Source organism: Chiloscyllium plagiosum, chromosome 17 (genome assembly GCF_004010195.1).
Source record: "Chiloscyllium plagiosum isolate BGI_BamShark_2017 chromosome 17, ASM401019v2, whole genome shotgun sequence".
Taxonomy (NCBI): domain Eukaryota; kingdom Metazoa; phylum Chordata; class Chondrichthyes; order Orectolobiformes; family Hemiscylliidae; genus Chiloscyllium; species Chiloscyllium plagiosum.
In genome coordinates this window covers 27,319,976-27,343,261 of record NC_057726.1, presented here as the reverse complement: position 1 = coordinate 27,343,261, position 23,286 = coordinate 27,319,976, and the positions used below count along the sequence as shown (strand labels likewise).

Below are 23,286 nucleotides of genomic sequence, written 5' to 3'. Positions count from 1 at the left end.
AGAGTTTGGGAAAATTCTGTTTTATATCTCTACGACGATGATCCTTTGCCATTTATCATGACAGCTTCTCATGCCTGAACCATTAGCAGAATGGAAAGCAGAAAGACATAAAACTATTTTTCTAAATACTATACAAAACACTTGTAATATTCAAAATATTAACATTCTTGTGATTGAAATACCAATAAATCACAAAAGCACTGCCACTACACATAATGTTGTCATTTCAAGCTGTTGACTGTATGATGAATTGGGGCTGACCTTTCAATTGAGAAGTGAAAGCAAGGTTTTGAAATGGTTCTCATTGCCTTAATAGTCGGTTAGTCATCCCAATGCCTCCATGACCTGCTAAAATGTTCAAAGGGCTTGTATGGCAGTGACCCCCAAGCCTCAAAGTAGCCAGGTGTAAGCTCATTAAAGAGCATTGTTAACAGATGATAGGAAGAGAAGACATATTTGAAACAATAACAAAGGTAAAGTGAACCGGTAAGGTCTTTCCTTTATCAAAATAGCATTTAGGGTGGGGCCCCAGCATGGTCAGAGTGTCAGGTTCCTGATCCAGAAATTAGCCCAGGGTTTCATATATTTCAACTCGTACCTTGTCCAAAAGCCTGGCTGTAGACCTTGGAGGTGGACATTCAACACCTTTCTGATTGCACAAATCATCGAAGAATTTACGGGTCTCTGTTTTAACAAAAAGTAGTAAGTTAATCTTACAGCAGGGCTAAAGCTTACAATTCTAACAAAGATACAGAAATAGTCAAATTTAAAGTGTTTTACTAATTGTTGTTATTTTTAATTCATGCATAGGATAGGAAAAAAGAATGACTGGAGCCAATTTTGGCACTAAAGGGCGACCCAATAGTGGTAGCAGAGTCCATGGCTGAAATACTAAAGTACGTTTCTTCCTCTATCACGGAAGATGCTCTTGAAGTCTTAATAAAGAACTGGTGGTTGAGATATTGGATGGGCTGTAGAAAAGCTGACTGTAGATACAAAATTGATAATCACCAAGACTAGAAGTCACCAGAAGTGAGGATGCTGAGAAGTGAATGTGGAATTTGGTGAGGAACTTTCTGTGATCTTTCGAACCTTGTTTGAAACAGGTGCTAAAAGACTGGAGAATTGCAACTGTTACAGCCTTGTTTCAAATAAAAGATACAAAAATAAACCAGCAACTACAGGTAGCATATTGCCCTCATCTTTCAGATTTCTAAGAAATTTTTCTTGAATTCTATTTTATCAGTAGTTATGTTGTAGGTTCTATTTTTCATTTGGGTACATGAGTCATGACTTTTCACAATTAGTGAAACAGTAGGATGTGGAAACTTTCCATAATACCATCAGGCCTAGGAGCAGAAATTAGGCCATTCAGCCCATCGAGTCTGCTCTGCCATTCAATCATGGCTGATAAGTTTCTCAACCCCATTCTCCCGCTTTCTCCCTGTAACCTTTGAGTATATTTAAGATTGAGATAGATAGGTACTTGGGGCTCAATGACCTAGCTCTATAGCCTTCTGTGGTAATGAATTCCATAGATTCACCACACTCTGGTTGAAGACGTTTCTCCTTATCTCCGGTCTGAAAGGTCTTCCCTTTACTCGAAGGCTGTGCCCTAGGGTCCCAGTGTCTCCGACCCATGGAAACATCTTCCCAAAATCTACTCTGTCCAGAATATTCAGTATTCTATGTGCTTCAGTTAGAACCCCCACCCCACCAATTCCTTCTAAACTTTGAGTATAGACCCAGAGTCCTCAAGGTTCCTCATATATTAAGCTTTTCATTCCTGGGACCATTCTCATGAAACTCCTCTGAACATGCTGAACATGCCCCAGGGCCAGTACATCCTTCCTGACGTATGGGGCCCAAACCTGTGCACAATATTGCAAATGTGGTCTGACCAGAGCCTCAGAAATACATCCCTGCTTTTATATTCAAGTCCTCTCAAAATAAATACCATCACGGCCCTCAGTTCCATCACTACTGACTCGACCTGCAAGTTTACTTTGAGAGAATCCTGGATGAGAACTCCCAAGTCTCTATGCACCTCAAATTTCTGAATTTTCTTCCCATTTTAGAAAATAGTCCATGCCTCTATTCTTCCTACCAAAGTGCCTGTCCAGCCTCCTCTCCTCCTGAATGCTACCTGTCCCTCTACATATCTTTATATCGTCTGTAAACTTAGTCTGTAAACGAATTACCAAAGTGCCTGACCTCACACTTTCCTACGTTGGATTCCATCTACCACTTCTTTGCCCGCTTTCCTAACCTGTCCAAATTCTTGTCCAGCCTCCTCTCCTCCTGAATGCTACCTGTCCCTCTACATATCTTTATATCGTCTGTAAACTTAGTCTGTAAACGAATGCCCTCAGTTCCTTCATCTAGATTGTTAATGTATAAAGTGAAAAATTGTAGTCCTAACACGGAGTCTTGTGGAACACCACTTGTCATGGGCTGCCATCATGAGAAGGATCCTTTCACCCAGATTCTCTGCTTTCTGCCAGACAGCCTGACTTCTATCCATGGTAGCAACTTGCCTTGAACATCATGGGCCCTTATCTTAATCAGTAGCCTCCAAGGCGACACCGTCAAAGGCCTTCTTGAAGTTCAGGTAAATAATATTCATTGGCTCTCCTTGGTCTAACCTGCTAGTTATTTCCTCAAATAAGTCTAACGGATTTGTCAGGCATGAACTCCCCTTGATGAAACCATGCTGACTTTCCCTATTTTACCGTACACTTCCAAGGATTCCTTCCATTTGCATTTGTAAAGGCATATCAATAAAGCAATGCGATTCTATCCTCACCAAAAAGCTGTTAAAATAATTAAATACAAAAATTGTATTGAAGAAATTTAATTGAAAAAGGCTGTAAGAAGTTATGAATATACAAATCACAAACACAATAGTTAAGGCAAACATCATTGACGTATTTGAAAGTGAAGTTAGGTAATCATGTTGTCCAGAAGATAGCAATCCTTTTTAAGATGTTGCGGTATTAAACAATTTACAATATTAACTGAAAACAATTTTCCTATAGTTTGATTATATCAAAAATTACTTAAGTGTTTTGGAATAAAAGTCTATTATAATTGATTTAATGAATTGAGTGAGGAATTGTGTGTAGAACATAAGCATCCTGGCAAAGACCTTTCTGGTTAGAATGTCCTAATTCTGTGCTTCACATTCTATATAATTTCAACGATTCTAGAAAAAACACATGTTGGCAGTGTGCTAAATGTGGAATGAGTAACAGCATAATCCTTAGCTGCTACTGGAAAAGTAAGAAGGCACTCTCATGCAGTTGGATAAGACTTAGTGTAATGGAAGAGAATTGTGTGATTAACTGAATTGTAAAAATAAAGACAAAGCTGTGGGAGAAGCAGGATGGAACAGCAACTATCGTATCACAAATTGCTGTTTCACGGTGCCAGAAATAAACATTTTTTCTTACCTTCAGTCTCATATTGATCAGTGGGTGGAAATTCAACTCCCATAATTTTCTCCAGATCTGTTGCCAAACTGATACGTTTGAATGGTGGTGTAAAATCAATTTCATAACTTTGACCATCAGGTCCATCAGGATGGTACGTGATTTTGTAACTGCCTGTAATATATTTGACCATACCTGCAAAAGCAAAACTTCATGAGTGTTTTGAAAAGGTTTGATTGAATTCAGTACCAAGTTAGCTTATTCTTTTCAAACATCAGTCACAGAATCTGCAGTTTGCCTTAGTGTCTCCAAGACTTTTTTTCTGGGGGAGAAGATACAGCCAGTTTTTTCCTGTCTTGATTATTATGCAGTATTACTATCTAGAAAGTGCATGAGAGGCTGTCAGACAAGGTAGAGCCAATATCCCACCCTAAGTTAAAAAGCTCACTCTAACTCACTCATTAATAATTATCACTTGGAAATAACTGCAGTAAGAAACTGGAGTCTGTAGGAGTATTTCCGAGCAAGATCACACCATCTTTTGGATAAGGACAGAACTAAGATCATGCCACCAAGAAGATAGCAATTTTTTTTAAAAGATTTATAGTATTAAACAATTTACAAATGTTTTCCTATGATTTGATTACAATAGAAATTACATTACAAACCTGAAAGAAGATTCTCTGTGATTTTCATTAGGTCATTGTAATCTGCATAAGCCATGTAAAATTCACATGTGGTAAATTCTGGATTGTGAGTAAGATCAATTCCTTCGTTCCTAAACTGGCGCCCAATTTCATACACTCTATCAAGACCTCCTACAACCAACATCTGAAAAACGAAGCTATATTTTGGTTAAAGGAAACTCCACATATTCAGACAACTAAAATTATCTTTCCTTTCTGAGTGTTAAATTACAACTCAAAAGCACAAATTGCAATCACATTGTATATTTATATGGAAGACAACTTATTTTACAGCAAATTGTCTCTTGAATTGCATGTCCAAGAGTGAAGCTCAGCATAGTAAGATTTCGTGTGAGTTTTTTTCAAGTACAGTTGGCAAATTTTCATTGAACATTCACAAGTCATTCCTTTCATTTCTGAGTTAAAAACATTACTGGGTAAACCTTATCCTTATCTTTACAATATCCATTAACTTAAAGTTAATTGCAAGCAAACTTGAAATGTATAAATCAAAATACTGTGACTTTCTTTTACTATATACTGTACATCTTGCTCAATAAAATGTACATCTGGCTGGCACTGGTAACCAGCCTCCATTACTAGGGAGTGAGGTGGAGAGGAAGGCCAGCACCAGGAGTCAGTCCTCATTTGGTTCATTGACAATAAGGAGGAGAAAGTGAGGTCTGCAGATGCTGGAGATCAAAGTTGAAACTTTATTGCTGGAACAGCACAGCAGGTCAGGCAGCATCCAGGGAACAGGAGATTCGACGTTTCGGGCACAGGCCCTTCTTCAGGAATTGACAATAAGGACAACTTGGAATTAAATGCATTAGTTTGTGTTTCTAAATGAAAAACAAAAATCTAAAGAACTTATCTAAATGCAATTTTCTGCACCATCTTAGAGTTTGGCTACTGGATTCTATCACTTCCCAATAGCTTTTGTTTTCTGCATTTGTATTCTTTGCATCTTATCCAAATCATAACCTTTCAGAAGTTAGAAACAACACAAAAGTGCCAGAGAAACTCAGCAGGTCTAGCAGCATTTGTGGAGAGATCCATTTAGAAATCCAAATAGTTTAACACCTGTTTGGGATTTGGATACTGTCGATCAAGCTATCATTTTAGCGGCAAAGTTGCTCTGGTCATTGATTAGACATGTAAATATCTTAAAACCTTTTACCAATTAAAAACAAATTTGGCCCCTCTGCCAACCAAGTTACCCTGGCTTCTTTTCAGCATGATTCAAGACAGGTTACATGACCTCCAGCATACCTCCATATTGCCCTTAAAGACACAGCCTCAAAATGTAACCATCTCAACACCACCTCATTTGTTGCAGAATACTGTCACAGATAGATGCATATGTAACAGGCAAGATAGTGAGAAATAGAGCACAGTTTTTTTTGGTGAGTTATTGAAGTAGACCTCGTAGATAGTGCAACTGAGACAGCATTTCAAATTTATTCAAAAGGCAATGTGAAGTACAGTGGAACATCCTAAGAACATGAAAAGTGCTCCATACATTTGCATCCTTCTTTTGAGAAAATGCACCTCTCTATGCTCATACCTTATGGTAAAGTTCTGGAGCAATTCGCATGTACAAATCCATATCTAATTCGTTATGGTGTGTAATGAAGGGCTTGGCAACTGCTCCACCTGGAATTATATTCATCATGGGTGTCTCCACCTGTAGGAAAGGTTAAATTTACATAATGAGAATAACATTTAAGTGCATAAAATCACTAAGTATCTCAGAATTACATATTTTTTTAAATTTAGAGTTTTTTTCACATCTGAAAATCAAAATATGCAATACTCAAAAACATATACTGTATATAAGAAAATATAAAGAAACTTGCCTCCAGAAATCCCAGATTATCTAAAAACCTCCGTAGATAGGTGATGATTTTGGCCCTGTTGATGAACTTCTGTCTCACATAATCATTTAAAATCAGATCCAAATATCTCTGACGATATCTAGTTTCCTGTCAGAAGTTATTGAGAGAGAATAAGCACACATTTTAAAAAATAATTTCCACTAAAGCTCAACATATATACTTAAATAAAAGTTTGCTATTATCCATAAAGGTGGATAGGTACTTTCCTCCAAAACAATTGAAAAGATTATCAAAAAAATGTGACATAAATATGACATTGGGCTAATTTCCCTCCCCTAAATTCACTCCGTATCTATTTACAATAAAAAAGTAAGGTTGCCATAGTCCCAGAGGACCATAATACTGCTGCCTCATTAGACAGAGGGACTGGTGATGGTTTAAATGAAGGTTTGCCATGCCTCAGGTGAGGGGAGAGATTGAGAAGGAAAGTCCCTCCTGGTAATATCAGCCAGTGCAAGAATTGAACTTATGCTGTTGGCATCACTAACCAACCTTCCAACCAACTGAGCTAACCAAATCTCAATCACTGGATAAACCAGAGAGTTCACCACTACTAGAACACAAAGAAAAGTCAATTAACAGAAACAGTAATTTGCAGGGTTTCAAACACATAAGTTTGTAATTGCTGCGTACAATTAATCAGAATTGGGTAGCAAGTAATTTATTTTCCTGGGACTGACCTATTGCTTTATAAGTGTTTGGAACATATTGGTGAAATCAGGATATACCATTTACACTTGATGTTATTTACTTCAGTTTTACTGAAGTAGATCAATCAAAATTTTAGGCTCACTGGAACAAAATACTCTAGTTTTCTTCAGACAATAATTCAACAGATGAAATGGGTCAACAGAAAAATGTTTGGGGAATCTTTAAACTGGGTACAATGTCAGAAAGATTGAGTCATTAGGATGGAAGAATAGCACTGGCATGGTGGGTCAAGTTGGTCAAATATCTGGCATGTGAAGAAATATCAGGAGGGAGATATTTGCTTTCATTTGAGTCTTTCACATTATTAAACTGCCTTTTGGGCCCTTATCAGGCAGCTCATGTGTTGGGCGAAAGTCTGCCCTAAAGCCACCTGTACACTCTGAGATGTATCCTCAAGACCAGTTTTCTGCCATTTGCAGGATTTCTTTAGCCTTGATCTTTATTCTGCGTTTCATGTATGTGGCAATTAGTGAACCTGACTCCAGGTGGTCTTCCTTATTCAAACTTGGAATCTACAGCCTGCAGAGATGGACCAAGTGAAGGTGAATGTGGATTGGAAATAAATAAAAGTAGTAAACTTTTCCATACAGGATGAAAGAGGGGAGCAGCGCCAATGATGTCATTGATTATACCAGAGAAAGAGTTGTGGGTGGGCACCAGAGTAGGACAGAAATAGGAAATGTTCCACATAGCCCACAAAGAGATAGGCATAACTTTGACCTGAACAAAGTGAAAGGAGTTAAATGAGAAGTTGTTCAGAGTAAGGACAAGCTCAGCCAGGCAGAAGAGAGTGGAGGGCGGGGATGGTTTAAGCCTTTCTTTCCAAAAAGAAACGGAAAGGCTTGGGACCATCCCGAGGAGGATGTCAATGATAAAGAGGAGGCAGTTGAAGCCTGCAAACTGGAAATTCTGAAAATGATGTAAGATATCAGAGAAACCGTGGATGTAAGTGGGAAGGGACTGGACAAGGGGAGAAAACAAAAATTGAGTCGAGGAATTGGAAACGTTTATGTATTTAGCTTCTAATTTCCACTAATCTTACCTCCACCTGTTCCATCTCTGACTCCTCCCTTCCCTTCCTTGACATCTCTGTTCCATTTCTGAGGATAGGTTGGCCACCAATACCATTACAACCCCACTAACTCCCACAGTTGCCTTGACTATACATCTTTGCACTTTCCTTCCTGTAAAAATCATTCCATTCTCCCAATTCCTCTGTCTCAAATGATGCCAACTTTGACAAGGAGATCTCTGAAGTGTCCCCTTCCTTCCTTCGCCAAGGATTCCCCAGCACCATAGTTGACAAGCTGTTAGGAGTCTGATCCATCTCCCACACTTCGGCCCTCTTCCCTCTCACAACAGCTGGAGGATCCCCCTTGTCATTGCTTTCCAACCCACTGTAGTGATTGTAACAAGGTTAGCCAGGTGGACCTCATAAAATATGAGTTCCCTGACTGGATCTGATTAACAGACCCCCAAAAAGGGAGTCCTGTCTGATAAGAACAGGAATGTCAGATATCCTGTTTACCCTGAGACCCAGCTCTGAGGTAGCAGGATCAGTGTCAAGGATGCTCCACATGTAAATAAAGGGTGATTTGGTGCCAGGATATCGACCTTTGTGGAGTTGTTTCACCCACCAGCATCCACATCCATAAGATGCTTAGCTGTCATTTCTGCCATCTTCAGACCCAATTTCCCCTCCCCTCCCTTGTCAGCCTTCTGTAGGGATCATTTCCTCCGGGACACCCTGGTCCACTCCTCCTTCACTTCGAATATCCCCCACAGCCCCATGACACCTTCCCATGCAACCACAGAAGGTGTAACACCTGCCTGTATACTTCATCCCTTCTCACCATCCAAGGCCCCAAACACACCTTGTAGGTGAAGCAGCACTTTATTTGCACTTCACACAATCTAGTATACTGTAACCACTGCTCCCAATGTGGTATTCTCTACATTGGGGAAATGAAGTGCAGACTGGGTGACCACTTTGCAGAACAACTACATTCTGTCCTCCACAAAGACGCTGAGCTTCTAGTTACCTGCCACTTCAACATGCCAACTTGTTCTCTGGCCAACGTTTCTGTCTCAGGCTTGCTGCAGTGCTCCAGTGAAGTTCAGCACAAGCTGGAAGAACAATATCTTATTTTCTGCTTGGGAACTCAGCAGCCTTCTGGACTTAAGAGTTCAATAATTTTAGGACTTGAGGCCACGTCATTATCCTTACCCCACACACCACGTCTTGTCATCACATTACCTGCTCCAAACACAACCCATTGTCAGTTACTAACAGCACTATTTAGCAATTTTCATTCCCCCCAGACTAATCTTTAACCACCCTTTTGTCTGTCCAACTGTTTTTCTATCTCCACCTATCATTTACTCTCTCCCTCCCCCACCAATCTTCTGCATAAAAACCATCATTTTCCTAGCTACCATCAGTTCTAAAAAAGAGTCACTGGACCCGAAATGTTAACTTTGATTTCTCTTCACAGCTGCTGCCAGACCTGCTGAGTTTTGCCAGCAATTTCTACTTTAGATGTTGGTTCTTGTGAGCTTGTTGAACTAGTGAAGCCTCACTCTGTATCCTGTAAAAGTATTTAAGAACCACAGCACGACAGCATATGATTGAAACTTCATGAGTTGGTCCACCCACTCAAGCTTCATCATTTACATTGAAAGCATCTGCGCAGAGAAACAATTTGGTTGTCATTGAGCTCACTTACACTGGAGCTTGGAGGAAGATGTCTTTCCTACCAGGTCCCTACCCCAGATACACTCGTGGAAATATGTGAATACATACGTCCCATTTTTGTGAAAGATTGAGCCCATGTATGTCAATTCAGCAGATGGATGATAATCAGTATTCATGGAATGCTAATTAATGCAAAGAGTTTTCTGACCATCAAGAACAATAAAAGGCATCTTGGTTGAAGAGTTCGGAGAACTTAATGCCAAATCCTTAATCTGCTGTTAGGATATTACAATTTTTGCCTCCCACCCAATTAAGTTTCCTCACCCACTCTTCTAATAGGGTTTTCAAGAAGGAGGTAGTTACAGCTCTTGTGGCTCAAGGGATCAAGGGATATGGGGAGGGCAGGGGCATAATTAGAACTTGATGATCAGCCATGATCATAATGAATGGGTTGAATGGCCTATTCCTGCTCCAATCTTCTGTGTGTCTATGTATTAAAAGCTCCAGCAGGCCTGAAAGATTCAATCTATCATATGCAATTAATAAAAAAAAGTTTGAGCTTTTGAATTTGATGAGCAAATTAGAAACTATAAATTTCACGAACTTTAATTTACAAACTGCACAAAAAGCAATAAATTTTGATTTTTGCTTCAGCTACATAGTACTTATTTTAATTTAAATTAGATTTTGATAGCTTGTCAAAAAGGACATTTAGGAGCAGGAAAATCGACATTTCAGTCAAAAGCCCTTCATCAGGCATAATGTGCCGAAAAACAGCTCTATTCCTGATGAAGGGCTTTTGCCCGAAATGTCGATTTTCCTGCTCCTCGGATACTGCCTGAACTGCTGTGCTTTTCCAGCACCACTCTAATATAGAATATGGTTTCCAGCATCTGCAGCTCTTATTTTTACCTAAAAGGACATTTAAGCAGAATTCACTGGTCTTTTCTCACATTCAATTTTGAGCAATGTATTTACCTTATCTCGGAGTCCAAAGTGCAAGTGAGGCAGCATGTGTAGGCAAGGAGATAGAAGTTTTATTTCCACAGGGATTATGCTCAGCTCTCCTTTCTTTGTCTTTCCTGGGTTTCCTTGCACTCCAATAATATCACCACGGCGTAATTTATTATTTACCTTGATGAATTCCTCCTCAGATCTGTAATTTCTAAAATGATTATTAAAAGATTTAACAGGAGTTGAACACTAAAATAAATCATGCTTATCATTTCTGGATTTTTTTTTTTTTACACTGAATATTAAACAGTGATCTCCAGACAAATGCAGCTAAAAGAAAATGCAATTAAACTGACAAGTATAATTTTGGCATCCCCTTCATAGGTTTACCCAGTGGCAGTGGCAGGTACTTGCAAAGGAAAAAAATAGGCAAGTATTATTCTTGCATAGAAAGCATAAAGATGAAATATTTGTAAATCAAATCAAAAAAGATTCAATTCCCCTAATAACTAGTATCTGCAAAAATTAACTCACTTGGAATTGGCCATAACTTGTAGTTTGACTCCTTCACCACGAAGATCATAGAAAATTAGTTTGACACCAGAGGTCCGCTTAGCATGGATACGACCTAAATAAACAGGGAGAGTTGCAATGTTGTTCAATATAAATGCTCAAATTCAACAAATTAAAATGCAAATCGACATAAATAGATGCTATGTTGAATTAAGAAAATATTTTAAGTTTTTGCAAAGCAGGTTGTTCTACTATAACGTGTGTTTTATTAACACAAATTTCGCTATAACGCAATTGACAAATTGGCGACGCTGTTTCTAAAATGCGAACTTTTAAAAAGTGTGTAGCTGTAATGCGATTATATCACCAGCATTCAAACAGTATTTCTAAATTGCGATTCTTCTATAATGTAGGGTTTCACAAGAACGCAACTATCATGTTATAGAAGAACTACCTGTAGAACTTACTGCACAGAAAAGGAGTCACATCTCAATTTTGTTTATATTTAAGATTGAAACAGCAGCAACATTAAATAATCAACATTAAGAAACCAATAGGATGCAATAGCACAACATACACAAATGCGCAAAGTTGAAAAGGTGAGATTGTTTTATGCTCAAGTTAATGAATCAATAATTATATAAGTCACAACAACGTCCTGATTCTTCAGTAAGTATGACTGAAATAATTCATTCTTCAACACAAATCTTTCTCTACCAAATAATTAGGAACAGAAGTAAGCCATTCAGCACATCAAGCTTGTTCCCCTCACAATTGATTTAAAAACTCAACTCCACCTTCAACTATACGCCTTAATGCCATTACCCTAGAAAAATCCAATCATCTGAAAACTTGAATATACTGTGAGGAAAAAAGAAAGTATCTTCTGATTTCGTTATCCAAATTCTAAGTTATCAATCCTCTCCACCAGATAAAATACAATCTACCCTAATGGATAACTTTAATTTTAGATACGTAGATTAGATAATCCCTGAATCTTCTAAACCAGACAGATTACAAGTGAAATTTATGAAGTACATTCTCAAAATTAATCATTTCAGGTATGATGGATTTGAGTTGGATCCCCTCAAAGGTCAGTATTATTTTCATTGAGTTTTGGTGCTCAGAAATCAACACAGTACCACAGATGAGGTTTGGCCGAAGTACAGCAAAACAGAAGAATACTTTTAAATTCTAACCTTTTGAAATACACGACAGAATTCTATTTGCCTTTTTCATTCCACATCTGTGCTTTATCTCTCATCATTGTAATATTTTTCTCAATCTGTCTTTTAAAAATCTAAAATGTGGATAATCTCAAGACGAAGACAACATGAAGGTTTGGAGTGGGGTCCAACTTCCCAACATTGCATGATTCAGTCCGAAGCAAGAAAACCTGTGCACAGCATTCCCACCGAGATGCTAAATGAAGCTTTAAAAGCATCACACCACCACATTAGTCTGCAATGAGCAGGTGGGTTGCCACAAACGTGAAGCCTGAAAACCAAATCATTTCAGGATTGACCAAAAGATGTACCAGTCGGAAAAGGTCATTTGATCCATTGAGCCTACTCTGCCATTCAATAAGATCATAGTTAATCTGATAATCCACAGCTCTGCATTCCTGCCTTAACCCTTCATTTCCTTACTAATTAACATTGTTTGTTTGCTTGTGATTTCTATGGATAGGGGAGAATGGTAGTAGATTGCTTCAAGCAAAGGTACATAGCACATGATTGAGGGATCCAGCCTCAGGAAGTGGTCCACTGAGAGCAGATCCCTGTTATTTCTTTAGCTAACCCTTCTCTCAGCTTTGCCAACCACCATCTCCTTGCCTGCCCTCACTTCTGCACGGGGTTCCTGAGCAATCCCACACTAATTCAGATAGCACTGATGGACAATGGATATCTGTCAGTTTCCAACTGGACAGTGGCTCTCAGGGTCCTAAATCAATGTTGTATTAGTTAGGTGCCAAATAGAGAATTGATTTTAGTGGGCCTTCTCCAACACAGAAAACAGAGGGCTCCTCCTGGTTTCCCATCTGTCAGGCAAGATTCCATTGCTAACACTAAATTCTATTGACTGTCCCAACTTTCCAGTAATTCTTCCTGTGTTACCTGTCTCTTTTATTAATATTACCACAACATTTTTGATGCAATTTGCTTATCATTTCTGAAGTTTGAAATGTTTAGCTCCTAATCTTGCTCGGGTAGTAGATACATGAAGTTATTTAATTAGTTCCAGTCCCTTTGGCTTTTACCTAAGCCCTAAATATTCGTTCTAAGAACATATCCACTTCCCTTTTGAAGGTTCCTAATGAATCTACTTTTACCATCCTTTCAAGCAATGCATTCAACATGATATCAATTGAAATTATTGAAATAATGTTCTCATATTCAATGTAGTTTTTTTTGCCAATTAATATTGCCTTCCCAATTACCTACTTTCCATTTAGAGAAACAGATTATCCCCAACTGCTTCATTAAAACATTCAATTTTTGAGCTTCTGTATCATACTGCTCTGTTCCAAGGAGATCAATTTTAGCTTTCTCAGACACTCTGCTTAACTAAATTCCTTCATCACCAATAGCATTCTAGAAAATCTCCTCCACAAGAACTTCACATATTTCTAACCTATGGTGCCCAGAAATGGACACAACAGTGGAAGTCTAACTGGTATTAAAAATAGACACATTTGCTTACTTTTATTCTTTATACCTGAAATAGAGTACAAGTGCAAGAAGGTGGAACTTGCACAAGACTCTTATTAAACCTTAACAGGAGTACTGGGTACAGTTGTGGGCACCACTTTAATGGAAAGATGTGAATGCATTGGAGAAATCGCAGAAGTGTTTACAAGTGTTCTCTATTTCTGTGTTTTTAATGATTACATGGGCTCACCCATCTCTGGACTCATAGCAAAAGCGGTAATGCAAAGATTAGAACAAACAGTCTTACCGCAAATTCAACCCAAACTCTGGGTCAGATATGTGGATGACACCTTTATAATCATTAAAAACACAGAAATAGAGAACACACACCGGATCATCAACGCCACACTCACAGGAATCCGATTCACTAGAGAGGGAGAAAAGGACAACCAACTCCCATTCCTAGACGTGATGGTACAGAGAACACCTAACGGAGAATTCACCACGTATACAGGAAAGCCACACACACACACAGACCAAGTCCTGAACTACGAAAGCAACCACCCCAACAAAAGAAGTTGCATCAAGACACTATTCAAAAGGGCCACAACACACTGCAGTACACCAGAACTGCAAAAAGAGAAAGAAGAACAATGTATTCGTCAAAAACGGATACCCGTGCAATTTCATCAACGGATGCCTAAGGGAAGGACAACGGAACGAGGACATGCCACAACCCAAAGGACTAGCCACACTACCATACATCAAGAGCATTTCCGAACTGACAGCCAGACTACTGCGACCACTAGGACTCATAACAGCACACAAACCAACAGCCACTCTCAGACAACAACTCACCAGGACGAAGGACCCGATACCCAGCATGAGCAAAACCAATGTAGGGTACAAAATCCCATGCAAGGACTGCACAAAACACTACGTAGAATAAACAGGAAGACAGCTAACGATCTGCATTCATGAACACCAACTAGCCACGAAACGACATGACCAGCTATCCTTAGTAGCCACACACGCAGATGACAAGCAACATGAATTCGACTGGGACAACACTACTATTATAGGACAAGCCAAACAGAGAATAGCCAGGGAATTCCTAGAGGCATGGCACTCATCCACAGATTCAATCAATAAGCATATCGACCTGGACCCAATATACCGGCCACTGCAACGGACAGCTGGAACTGACAACCGGAAGCGGCAGATTCAAACCACTACAAATGCTGGAGGAAAGATCGCAGAAGCGCTTCACAGGAGGCTCCCAAGCACTGAGGATGTCACCTAGACGGGACGAAACGTCTGCAACACAAATTCCCAGCTCGGCGAACAGAACCACAATAAACTGGAGATTGGCACGAGGTAATGATGCAGGCATGATGGGCCAAATGGACTCCTTCTGTGCCCTAACAATTCTGTGACTTTTGTAAAATATAGATAGATCCATAAATCAAGTTGTCCTGCTACCTGTAAAGCTTGTGAACACTTACCCTCTGCTCTGAAAGCTTTTCTGGTCCAGTATTTACCTTCAGTTTATATTATTTAGCTTATATTGTCTCTCATTTATCCTTGCAATTTCCTTTTTATACTTTGAAATTGTACTATTTATTAGGTTGGCGATTATGTTTAGGTTTACTTAAGTTCATGACTGTCTTGCACCATTTCTTGCATTAACTTTTCTTACAATAAACTAAAAGCAAAGGTGCTAATGTGTAAACATCTCACCTGCCACAGATAAAATAACATCAATGAGATGGTCTCCAGGCTGTAGATCGTTGTATTTCTCAATAAACTCTGTTAAGGATAGATCAACATGGAATTTATGAGGATATGGGTCATCCTCGGTCCCCTTCAGTCGTTGGATGGCCTGTGTTCGAATTTTGTAGTATTGCTGAAACAAAGAATTACAAACATTTTGCAATGCATTCTGGAAAAAAAACTTAAGACATCTTAAATAAGCACTATTTTTAAAAATGGGAAAATGTCTCTGCAGTGCAACCAGATGAAAGTGGATTCAGAGTCAAAGAAACAAACATTAGAACCAATAGTCAAATGTTGGACCAAACTGAAATAGATTTTAAGGAATATCTTACGGAAACCAGCCAGAAAGAAAAATCAAGTGACTTTCAGAACACAGGATGCAAGTTGCTGAAGTCAAAAATGCAGCAAACAGAGAAAAATAATGAAAATGAAAGAATTCAGATTTCAGAAAGGAAAAGTTAATAGGCTGAAGGGAATTACAGAGATACAATGGGTACACGGTACTCAAAATTGAAAACAGAACCATTTTGGTGACCACTAACCAAATCAAAAGATTTTATGCTAGAATCCCATACCAGACTGGTCTCCCTCCCGGGTTTACTCCCCAAATGCAAAATTCTTTGAAATACACTACTTGACAGAAATTTACATTAAGCACAGCGTGACACCACAGGAATAAATTAAGTTCTCGTACTCACATTAGGATCAAGGGTTTCTTCATCTCCACTCATGTCAATTCCATCAACTTTCTTGGCTTCATGAATTGGTTTATCAGCTTGTTCTTTAGCTTTAATTTCCTTCTCAGCCGCTTTTTTCTCTGCCTTTATACGTCTCTTCAGCTCACTACAGAAATTAGAACACAAATATAAAATTAAATTTTTAAAAGTAAATCATCTCAATGTATTTAGCCACACGACAGTTATTGCTCCTAAATAACTGAGTTAACACTTGGGAAAAATAGCTTTGGATCACCTATTCATGCACCATTTACAAAAATGATAATGAAAAAGACATGTCAATTTTCTACAAATATTAATTATTGATTTGGCTCACACAGATATAAAATAAATTAAACTTTATTGATTTTTAAAGAAAAATCATTCTTAAATTTGAAGTTAAAAGAACTTTCACAATAGAACTCAGCAAGGAAATGCTAAAACCACATTACCAGGTCAAAACTTTAAATTTAAATACATATATACAAAAAAAATCTAAAAATAAAAGCAAATGTTTTTAAGTCCACCATGAATATCAGAGGGATTTAAAAAGACAGTAGAAAATAAATGATGTAGAAATTCCTTTTTCATTCTGAGAAAAAAGTCATTACATCACATCGATATAACATCTATTGCTGAGAAATAAAGATTCTGTGCAGAGGATCAATTATTTGACTTGTAGCCTGTCTCAATTCCTATTCATTTCTGGAACAATAATTAGGTGTCTCAGGACTGAAGCCCTTGTTGGCCAATTTTCCTGTCTGCACTCCATCCAGACGAAGATTTACACTCAGGTACTTCAGAGATAAATCTATACCAGTCTAATAATTATTAATAAGGTGAAAGTGAGTACTCCAGATGCTGGAGATTAGAGTCATGATTAGTGTGGTGCTCGAAAAGCACAGCAGGTCAGGCAGCATCTGAGGAGCAGGAAAATCAACATTTCGGGAAAAAGGCCTTCATCATTAAGAGGCTGGGAACCTAAGGGGTGGAGAGAGAAATGGGAAGGCGTGGAACAGGAGGAAGGTAGCTGAGAGTGCAATAGGTGGATGGAGGGGGGGGTAAAGGTGATAGGTCAGAGGGCAGGGTGGAGCAGATAGGTGGGAAGGAAGATGGACAGATGGGAAGAGTCATGAGGATGGTGCTGAGCTGGAAGGTTGGAACTGGGGTAAGGTGGGGTGAGGGGAAATGAAGAAACTGGTAAAATCCACATTGCGAGTCTGTTTCAGGATGTGACTGAAGAGCTTCAGGGTAGAGGAGGTGACGTGGGGGCCCATCCCTCCAACTGAAACAAGGACAGAACACCCCTAGTCCCCACCTTCCACCCCACCAACCTCTGTATACATCCCATCATCCTCTGCCATTTCTGCCACCTATAAACGGAACCTATCAGAAATATATTTCCCTCCCCACCACTATCTACTTTCCGTAAAAACTATTCCCTCTATGACTAGGTTTAGGGTGAGAGGGGAAAGATATAAAAGAGACCTCAGGGGCAACTTTTTCACGCAGAGGGTAGTATGTGTATGGAATGAGCTGCTGGACGAAGTGGTGGAGGCTGGTACAATTGCAACATTTAAAAGACTTTTGGATGGGTATATGAATAGGAAAGGTTTGGAGGGATATGGGCCGGGTGCTGGCAGGTGGGACTAGATTGGATTGGGAAATCTGGTCGGCATGGACGGGTTGGACCGAAGGGTCTGTTTCCATGCTGTACATCTCTATGACTACCTCGTCAGGTCCATGCTCCCCAACAATCCACCCTCCCCTCTTGCCACCTTCCCTTGCCACCGCAGGAATTGCAAAACCTGTGCCGACACAGTCCACCTCACCTCCGAAGGCCCCAAAAGGAGCCTTCCACATTCATCAAAATTTCACCTGCACTTCCATACATCATTTACTGTATCCATTGCTCCCGATGCGGTGTCCTCTATATTGAGGGAGACAGGATGCCTACTCGCAGAGCACTTCAAAGAACATCTCCGGGACACCCGCACCAACCAACCCCACCGCTCTGTGGCTGAACACTTCAAATCCCCTCCCACTCTGCCGAGGACATTCAGGTCCTGGGCCTCCTCTATCGCTACTCCTTTACCACCCAATGTCTGGAGGAAGAATGCCTCACCTTCCACCTTGGTACCCTCCAACCCCATGGCGTCAATGTGAATTTCACCAGTTTCCTCATTTCCCCTCCCCCAACCTTACACCAGTTCCAATCTTCCAGCTCAGCACCATCCTCATGACCTGTCCCATCTGTCCATCTTCCTTCCCACCTATCTGCACTGCCCTCCCCTCTGACTTATCACCTTTATGCCCACCTCCATCCAGCTATTGCACTCTCAACTACCTTTCCCACAGCCCCACCACCCCCTCCCATTTATCTCTCCACCCCCTAGGCTCATTCCAGATGAAGGGCTTTTGCTCGAAATGTCGATTTTCCTGCTCCTCTGATGCTGCCTGACCTGCTGTGCTTTTCCAGCACCACATTCTTGACTAATAATTATTAATACCATATTAAGCATTAGCAAAATACTATTTTGGATAAAATAAACTTGAGATAAATAGAAATAAAAAGAAAATATTGTGTATCTAATGGCATGCTCAAATACAGTGCTATTCCGTATGTGAAGACAATACTGAGCAGCATTTTGAGCAGTCACATACATGTTCTTCTAATTACTCAAACCATTATTTCCCTCCAAATAAACTGTGGGGCTTTTAAGATAGTAAGCCTTTCTATCACTGCATAGTTGGTGATCTTTAAAATAGCATTAGGCTGTGCACAGGTAAGGAGGTGCTGCTTCAGTCAACCAATGCCAGCTGTTTTGAAAATGAGCAGAAGTTCTACTGCACCAGCTTTTATTCTAGCTCAGCATGCCAACAAGGTCTCCATTCTTGTTCAAATACTCGTTTATGATGAAAAAAGGTTGGGTATTTGAACAAATTTAGAATATCTAAACATGAAACAAAGCACCACCAACCTCTTTTCATTATGCAATCTCTTCTGGAAAAGAGGAGTAAAGGAAGTAAGGCTGTGCGTTGGCACCTTTCCCAAGTAACCCCTGACCCGCAGCCCAAGAAGCCTACGGAGACAGCTGGTCATCATAATGAACTGTCACAGTGTTGTCCCATTTACAAAGCATCTAACACCTAATGAAAGACAAAATAGATGGAATCAAATGGATGGATTAAAGCTCAAATCAGCATTTAGGTTGCTCAAATCCAATCACTGTATGGTAAAGTGAACTTCTAAACTCTGATTCAAATTATTATTTTCTCCTCTTATTAAAATAATATAGATCAAAGGGAAAGAAAGACATAAAAGGCAGAATGTCCAGTTGTTCAACAAAACAAATTTCACTGTAGATGGTGTGGTGAAACGGTTAAAAATTATGTCCCAATACATGTGTGAATCTAACCGGAATGGAGGTGTTGCTTAGTCCCGTGTGAATCTTATTACACACCTCCCCGTGTGAATCTTCTTATCTGTATGTAACCAGAATGGAATGTGTTTTTTAGCCTTGCTCTGCTGTTCACATGAATGTTTATATCTGGAAAAGAGTATATCAGCTGGAAAAGTCTCCAGTTCGGTGAGTCTGCTCCGGGGTTACGTTTAACCGCCGAGCGTGGGTTGTTGGCAACCGCTCTACGAGAACTGACGGCTCCCAGTTCCGGTAACATGTAGAGTGAGTATAAGCCAGACCCGTTGGTTGTGGCGACGCTGCGGGGAATAAAATGCCCATATTCTAGCAGACTCGCCTCTTGGTCGTTTGTTCTGTGTCAGACTACTCTCCTACGAACCTGACCTTGAGAATTTTTTTTAAAACAGATGGTCAAAAGGAAAATGAACTATCTGCATTTATGACTAGTTTTCATGTTGAAGAGAATGGGCAGGATTTTCTGGAGAAAATTAAAGTTAATAGATGCATGTAAAATCAGACAAAGTCCAGAAAGCCTACATGCAGAGCCAAATATAGAAGTTGTGAAACAGCTGTCCAGGTTTCCTTGCTCCTACCTCACTAAGGAGGCCCACCAATATAAATACATGCAATTGTGTGAAGCTACAGTGTTTATTGTATAAATATAAACCCAGCTTGCCAGAAGAAAAAGGCTTGTTGTTAGAGAGTTTGCATTTGCATAACAGTCTGAATTATTGAAAAAAAGATCACTTTAACACAGAACTAATAAGTTCAGGTTCTCATTCCTTTTCCTTCAGATTTTAAATATTGTTGGATATTTTCACTTTTTAATAGGAGTTATGGGAGAAAAGGAAACAAGTGTTACCTTTAACTATAGTTTCTGCCTCTGCTACAGGAGAAGCATCTTGTCATTTAGTAAATATCTAGTAAGCAGCTAAGGTTTATTTTATTCCAAAGGTTTAACATAACATTTCACACTTACATAAAAATACAAGTCATTATAGTGTAAAATAATGAAGTTAACTTAACTGGACTCATCATATAAATACAATGGCAACAAGTGCCGGTCGGAGTCTAGGAAAGTTATTTTCTAATCAAACTGTTCAGAGATGTGATTTGCACCAGGCCTCCATGTTCAGCAGTAGGCACACTGCTAGTGTCATAAAGAATCTTAAAGGCTAGGAATACGAATGCAAGTAATTCACCTCTTGAATCCCCAAAGCCTGTCCAACACCTACAGGGCACAATTCAGGATTGTGATGGAATACTCCCCAGATGAATGCAGCTCCAACACTTAAGAAGCTTGATACCATCCAGAACAAAGCAGCGCTCTCGACTGGCACCACATCCACAGCATCCAGTCCCTCTAACACCGACGCTCAGTAGCAGCAATGTGTACTGCAGAGATTTACCAAAGATCCTTAGACAGCAGCTTCAAAACCGACAGCCACTTCCATCGAGAAGGACAAGGGTAGCAGATATTTGGGAAATTCCCCTCCAAGCCATTGGCATCCTGACTTAAAAATATATTACCATTCCTCCAGTGTTGCTCAGTTAAAATCCGGAAATTTCTTCCCTTAGGGCAATGTGGGTCTACCTTCAGGACATGGGTTGTAGTGATTCAATAAGGCAGCTCACCATCACCTTCTCAAAGGCAACTAGGGATGGTCAATAAATGCTGGCCAGCCAGCAATGCCCATGTCCCACATCTAAATCATTAATATAGTTTCAGTTAAAGCGTACTGCTGATACTGCACATATACTGTGGAATATTGTGCACATTATTGGTCATCTTTTGTAAGGCAAGAAATAAATACATCATAGGCAATTCAGAGAAGGTCCACCAGACTAATATCTAGAATATGAGGGGTTATATTAAGAAGGAAAGGTTGGAAAAGTTAACCTTTTATCTGCTGGAGTTTAGACGAGTAAAAGGTGACTTGATGGAGCTCCTGAGGGGTGCTGATATAATAGATGGAGAAGCAATGTTTCCTCTAATGGCAGTATCTCGGACTAGGGATCACTGTTAAAAATGAAGGGTCACTATTTAAAACAGAGATACGGTGATGGTGTTTCTCTCAGAACAGGGTGGCTCAATAGTTAGCACTGCTGCCTCACAGCATCAGGGACCCAGGTTTGAATTTGGGTGACTATTTGTGTGGAGTTTGCATATTCTCCCCGTGACTGTGTGGGTTTCCTCCCACAGTATGCAGGTTAGGTGGATTGGTCGATGCTAAATTGCCCAATGTGTCTAGGGATATGCAGGTTAGGTGGGAAATGCAGGGTTACAGGGATAGGAAAAGCTCACATTTGTCTTCAAACCACTCCTCTCACCTGACGCTGAGAGGATTCGCTTCATCCTGGGGTAAGATGGCAAAAGTCTAGCCCCACAACTCTTCACAGAATAGGATGAACTCCTGGCTGTTGACGGACAAGAGATGGAGTGGAAGGAGACAACCAGACAAGCAAACGTTCTCATGTTTAGAAAGATTCCAAATGAAGAACTCGAATTTTGTTAAGAGCTTCCGTGACCTCAGGACGACCGAAAGGTGATAATGAAATGCTTTTGACATGTACCCATTGTTACAGTGCAGAGTGCAAAGCGGGTAATTTGTACAAAGAAAGCTGGAACAAACAGCAATGACCAGGAAGATCTTTCTCCAAGATGTTAGTTGAGGCATACGTAGTGGCCACAGGATTTTATATACAGGTTCACCCGACAGATCGGGAAACCCATCCATTGTTTAAGTGTCAACTGTTTGCACCATGAGGATTCTAGTGCAAGGATCAGACAGGGTCTACAGGGTTACAGTATAGCCAGGAAGGAACTGAAGAATGTACTTAGGAGAGCTAGAAGGGGGCATGAAAAAGGCTTGGTGGATAGGATTATGGAAAACCCCGAGACGTTCTACAGTTATGAGAGGAACAAGAGGATGGCCAGAATGATGGTATGGCTGATCAGGGATAGTGGAGTGAACTTGCACTGGGAGTCGGAGGTGCTAGGGGAGGCCCTTAATGAATACTTTGCTTCAGTATTCACCAATGAGAGGACCTTGTCATTTGTGAGAACAGCGTGAAACAAGCTGACATGCTCAAAAGTTTGATGTTAAGGAGGAGGAAGTGCTGGTAATTTTGAAAAACATAAGGATAGATAAGTCTTCTGGGCCAAATGGGATATACTCAAGGTTACAACGGGAAGCGACTGCTACGCCTTTGGCAATGATCTTTGTGTCCTCCTTGTCCATTGGAGTAGTACCAGATGATTGGAGGGTGGCAAATATTACAAGGGAACCTCGATTATCCAGACACTATTTCATTTGGATAATTGATTATTTGGTTAATTGATTAAATGGCTTTCCTATGGGCCTTTGAGTTTTTAAAGTCTGCTCACTGTTCAGAAGACTGCAGCAGCACACAGTGCGCAAGACCCGCCTCTAACACCACCCACCATCCCCACTCAAAAATTCCTCCGCCCCCAAACTCCATCCAACACCGCCCCTGTCCACATTCCGCCCAAAACTGCCCCGCCCTCTAACCTCATCCAACATCGCCTCGCCCTCCCCAGCCCATCCAGCACCCTTCTGCCCCCAAACATGTCCAGCCTTTCCCCACAATCCCCAAACCCTACCAACACTGCCCCGCCTGCCCCCTCCCCAACCTGTCAAGCCCTCCTGCTAACCCCACCCCCTCTCAGGGGCAGCAGGACTGTACAACAGCAAGACTGCTGCTGCTGCAGCTGCCTTTGTGGGGTAAGTCTCCAAATAAGACAATGTTGGAGAGATTATCTGGGGAAGGGGGTGGGGGCGGTTCAGGGTACACCCCTGTGTAGAACTCCA

General features: G+C 40.2%; 1 protein-coding gene across 2 annotated transcripts in view; it reads right to left on the bottom strand.

Moving 5' to 3' along the window:
• kars1 (lysyl-tRNA synthetase 1) overlaps nucleotides 1–23,286 on the bottom strand; it is a 52,847-nt gene that overhangs the window by 17,430 nt on the left and 12,131 nt on the right. The window contains exons 2-11 of one of the 2 annotated variants that reach the window (XM_043706710.1): nucleotides 19,013–19,181; nucleotides 16,014–16,158; nucleotides 15,280–15,445; nucleotides 10,910–11,003; nucleotides 10,400–10,586; nucleotides 5,977–6,102; nucleotides 5,685–5,804; nucleotides 4,100–4,262; nucleotides 3,453–3,626; nucleotides 599–684 (exon numbers count right to left, since the gene is read on the bottom strand). In XM_043706710.1, the coding sequence (XP_043562645.1) occupies nucleotides 599–684; nucleotides 3,453–3,626; nucleotides 4,100–4,262; nucleotides 5,685–5,804; nucleotides 5,977–6,102; nucleotides 10,400–10,586; nucleotides 10,910–11,003; nucleotides 15,280–15,445; nucleotides 16,014–16,158; nucleotides 19,013–19,137 (1,386 nt within the window). In that variant the 5' untranslated portion in view covers nucleotides 19,138–19,181. The remainder of the gene's footprint in view (nucleotides 1–598; nucleotides 685–3,452; nucleotides 3,627–4,099; nucleotides 4,263–5,684; nucleotides 5,805–5,976; nucleotides 6,103–10,399; nucleotides 10,587–10,909; nucleotides 11,004–15,279; nucleotides 15,446–16,013; nucleotides 16,159–19,012; nucleotides 19,182–23,286) is intronic. The other variant, XM_043706711.1, reaches the window with a different exon arrangement.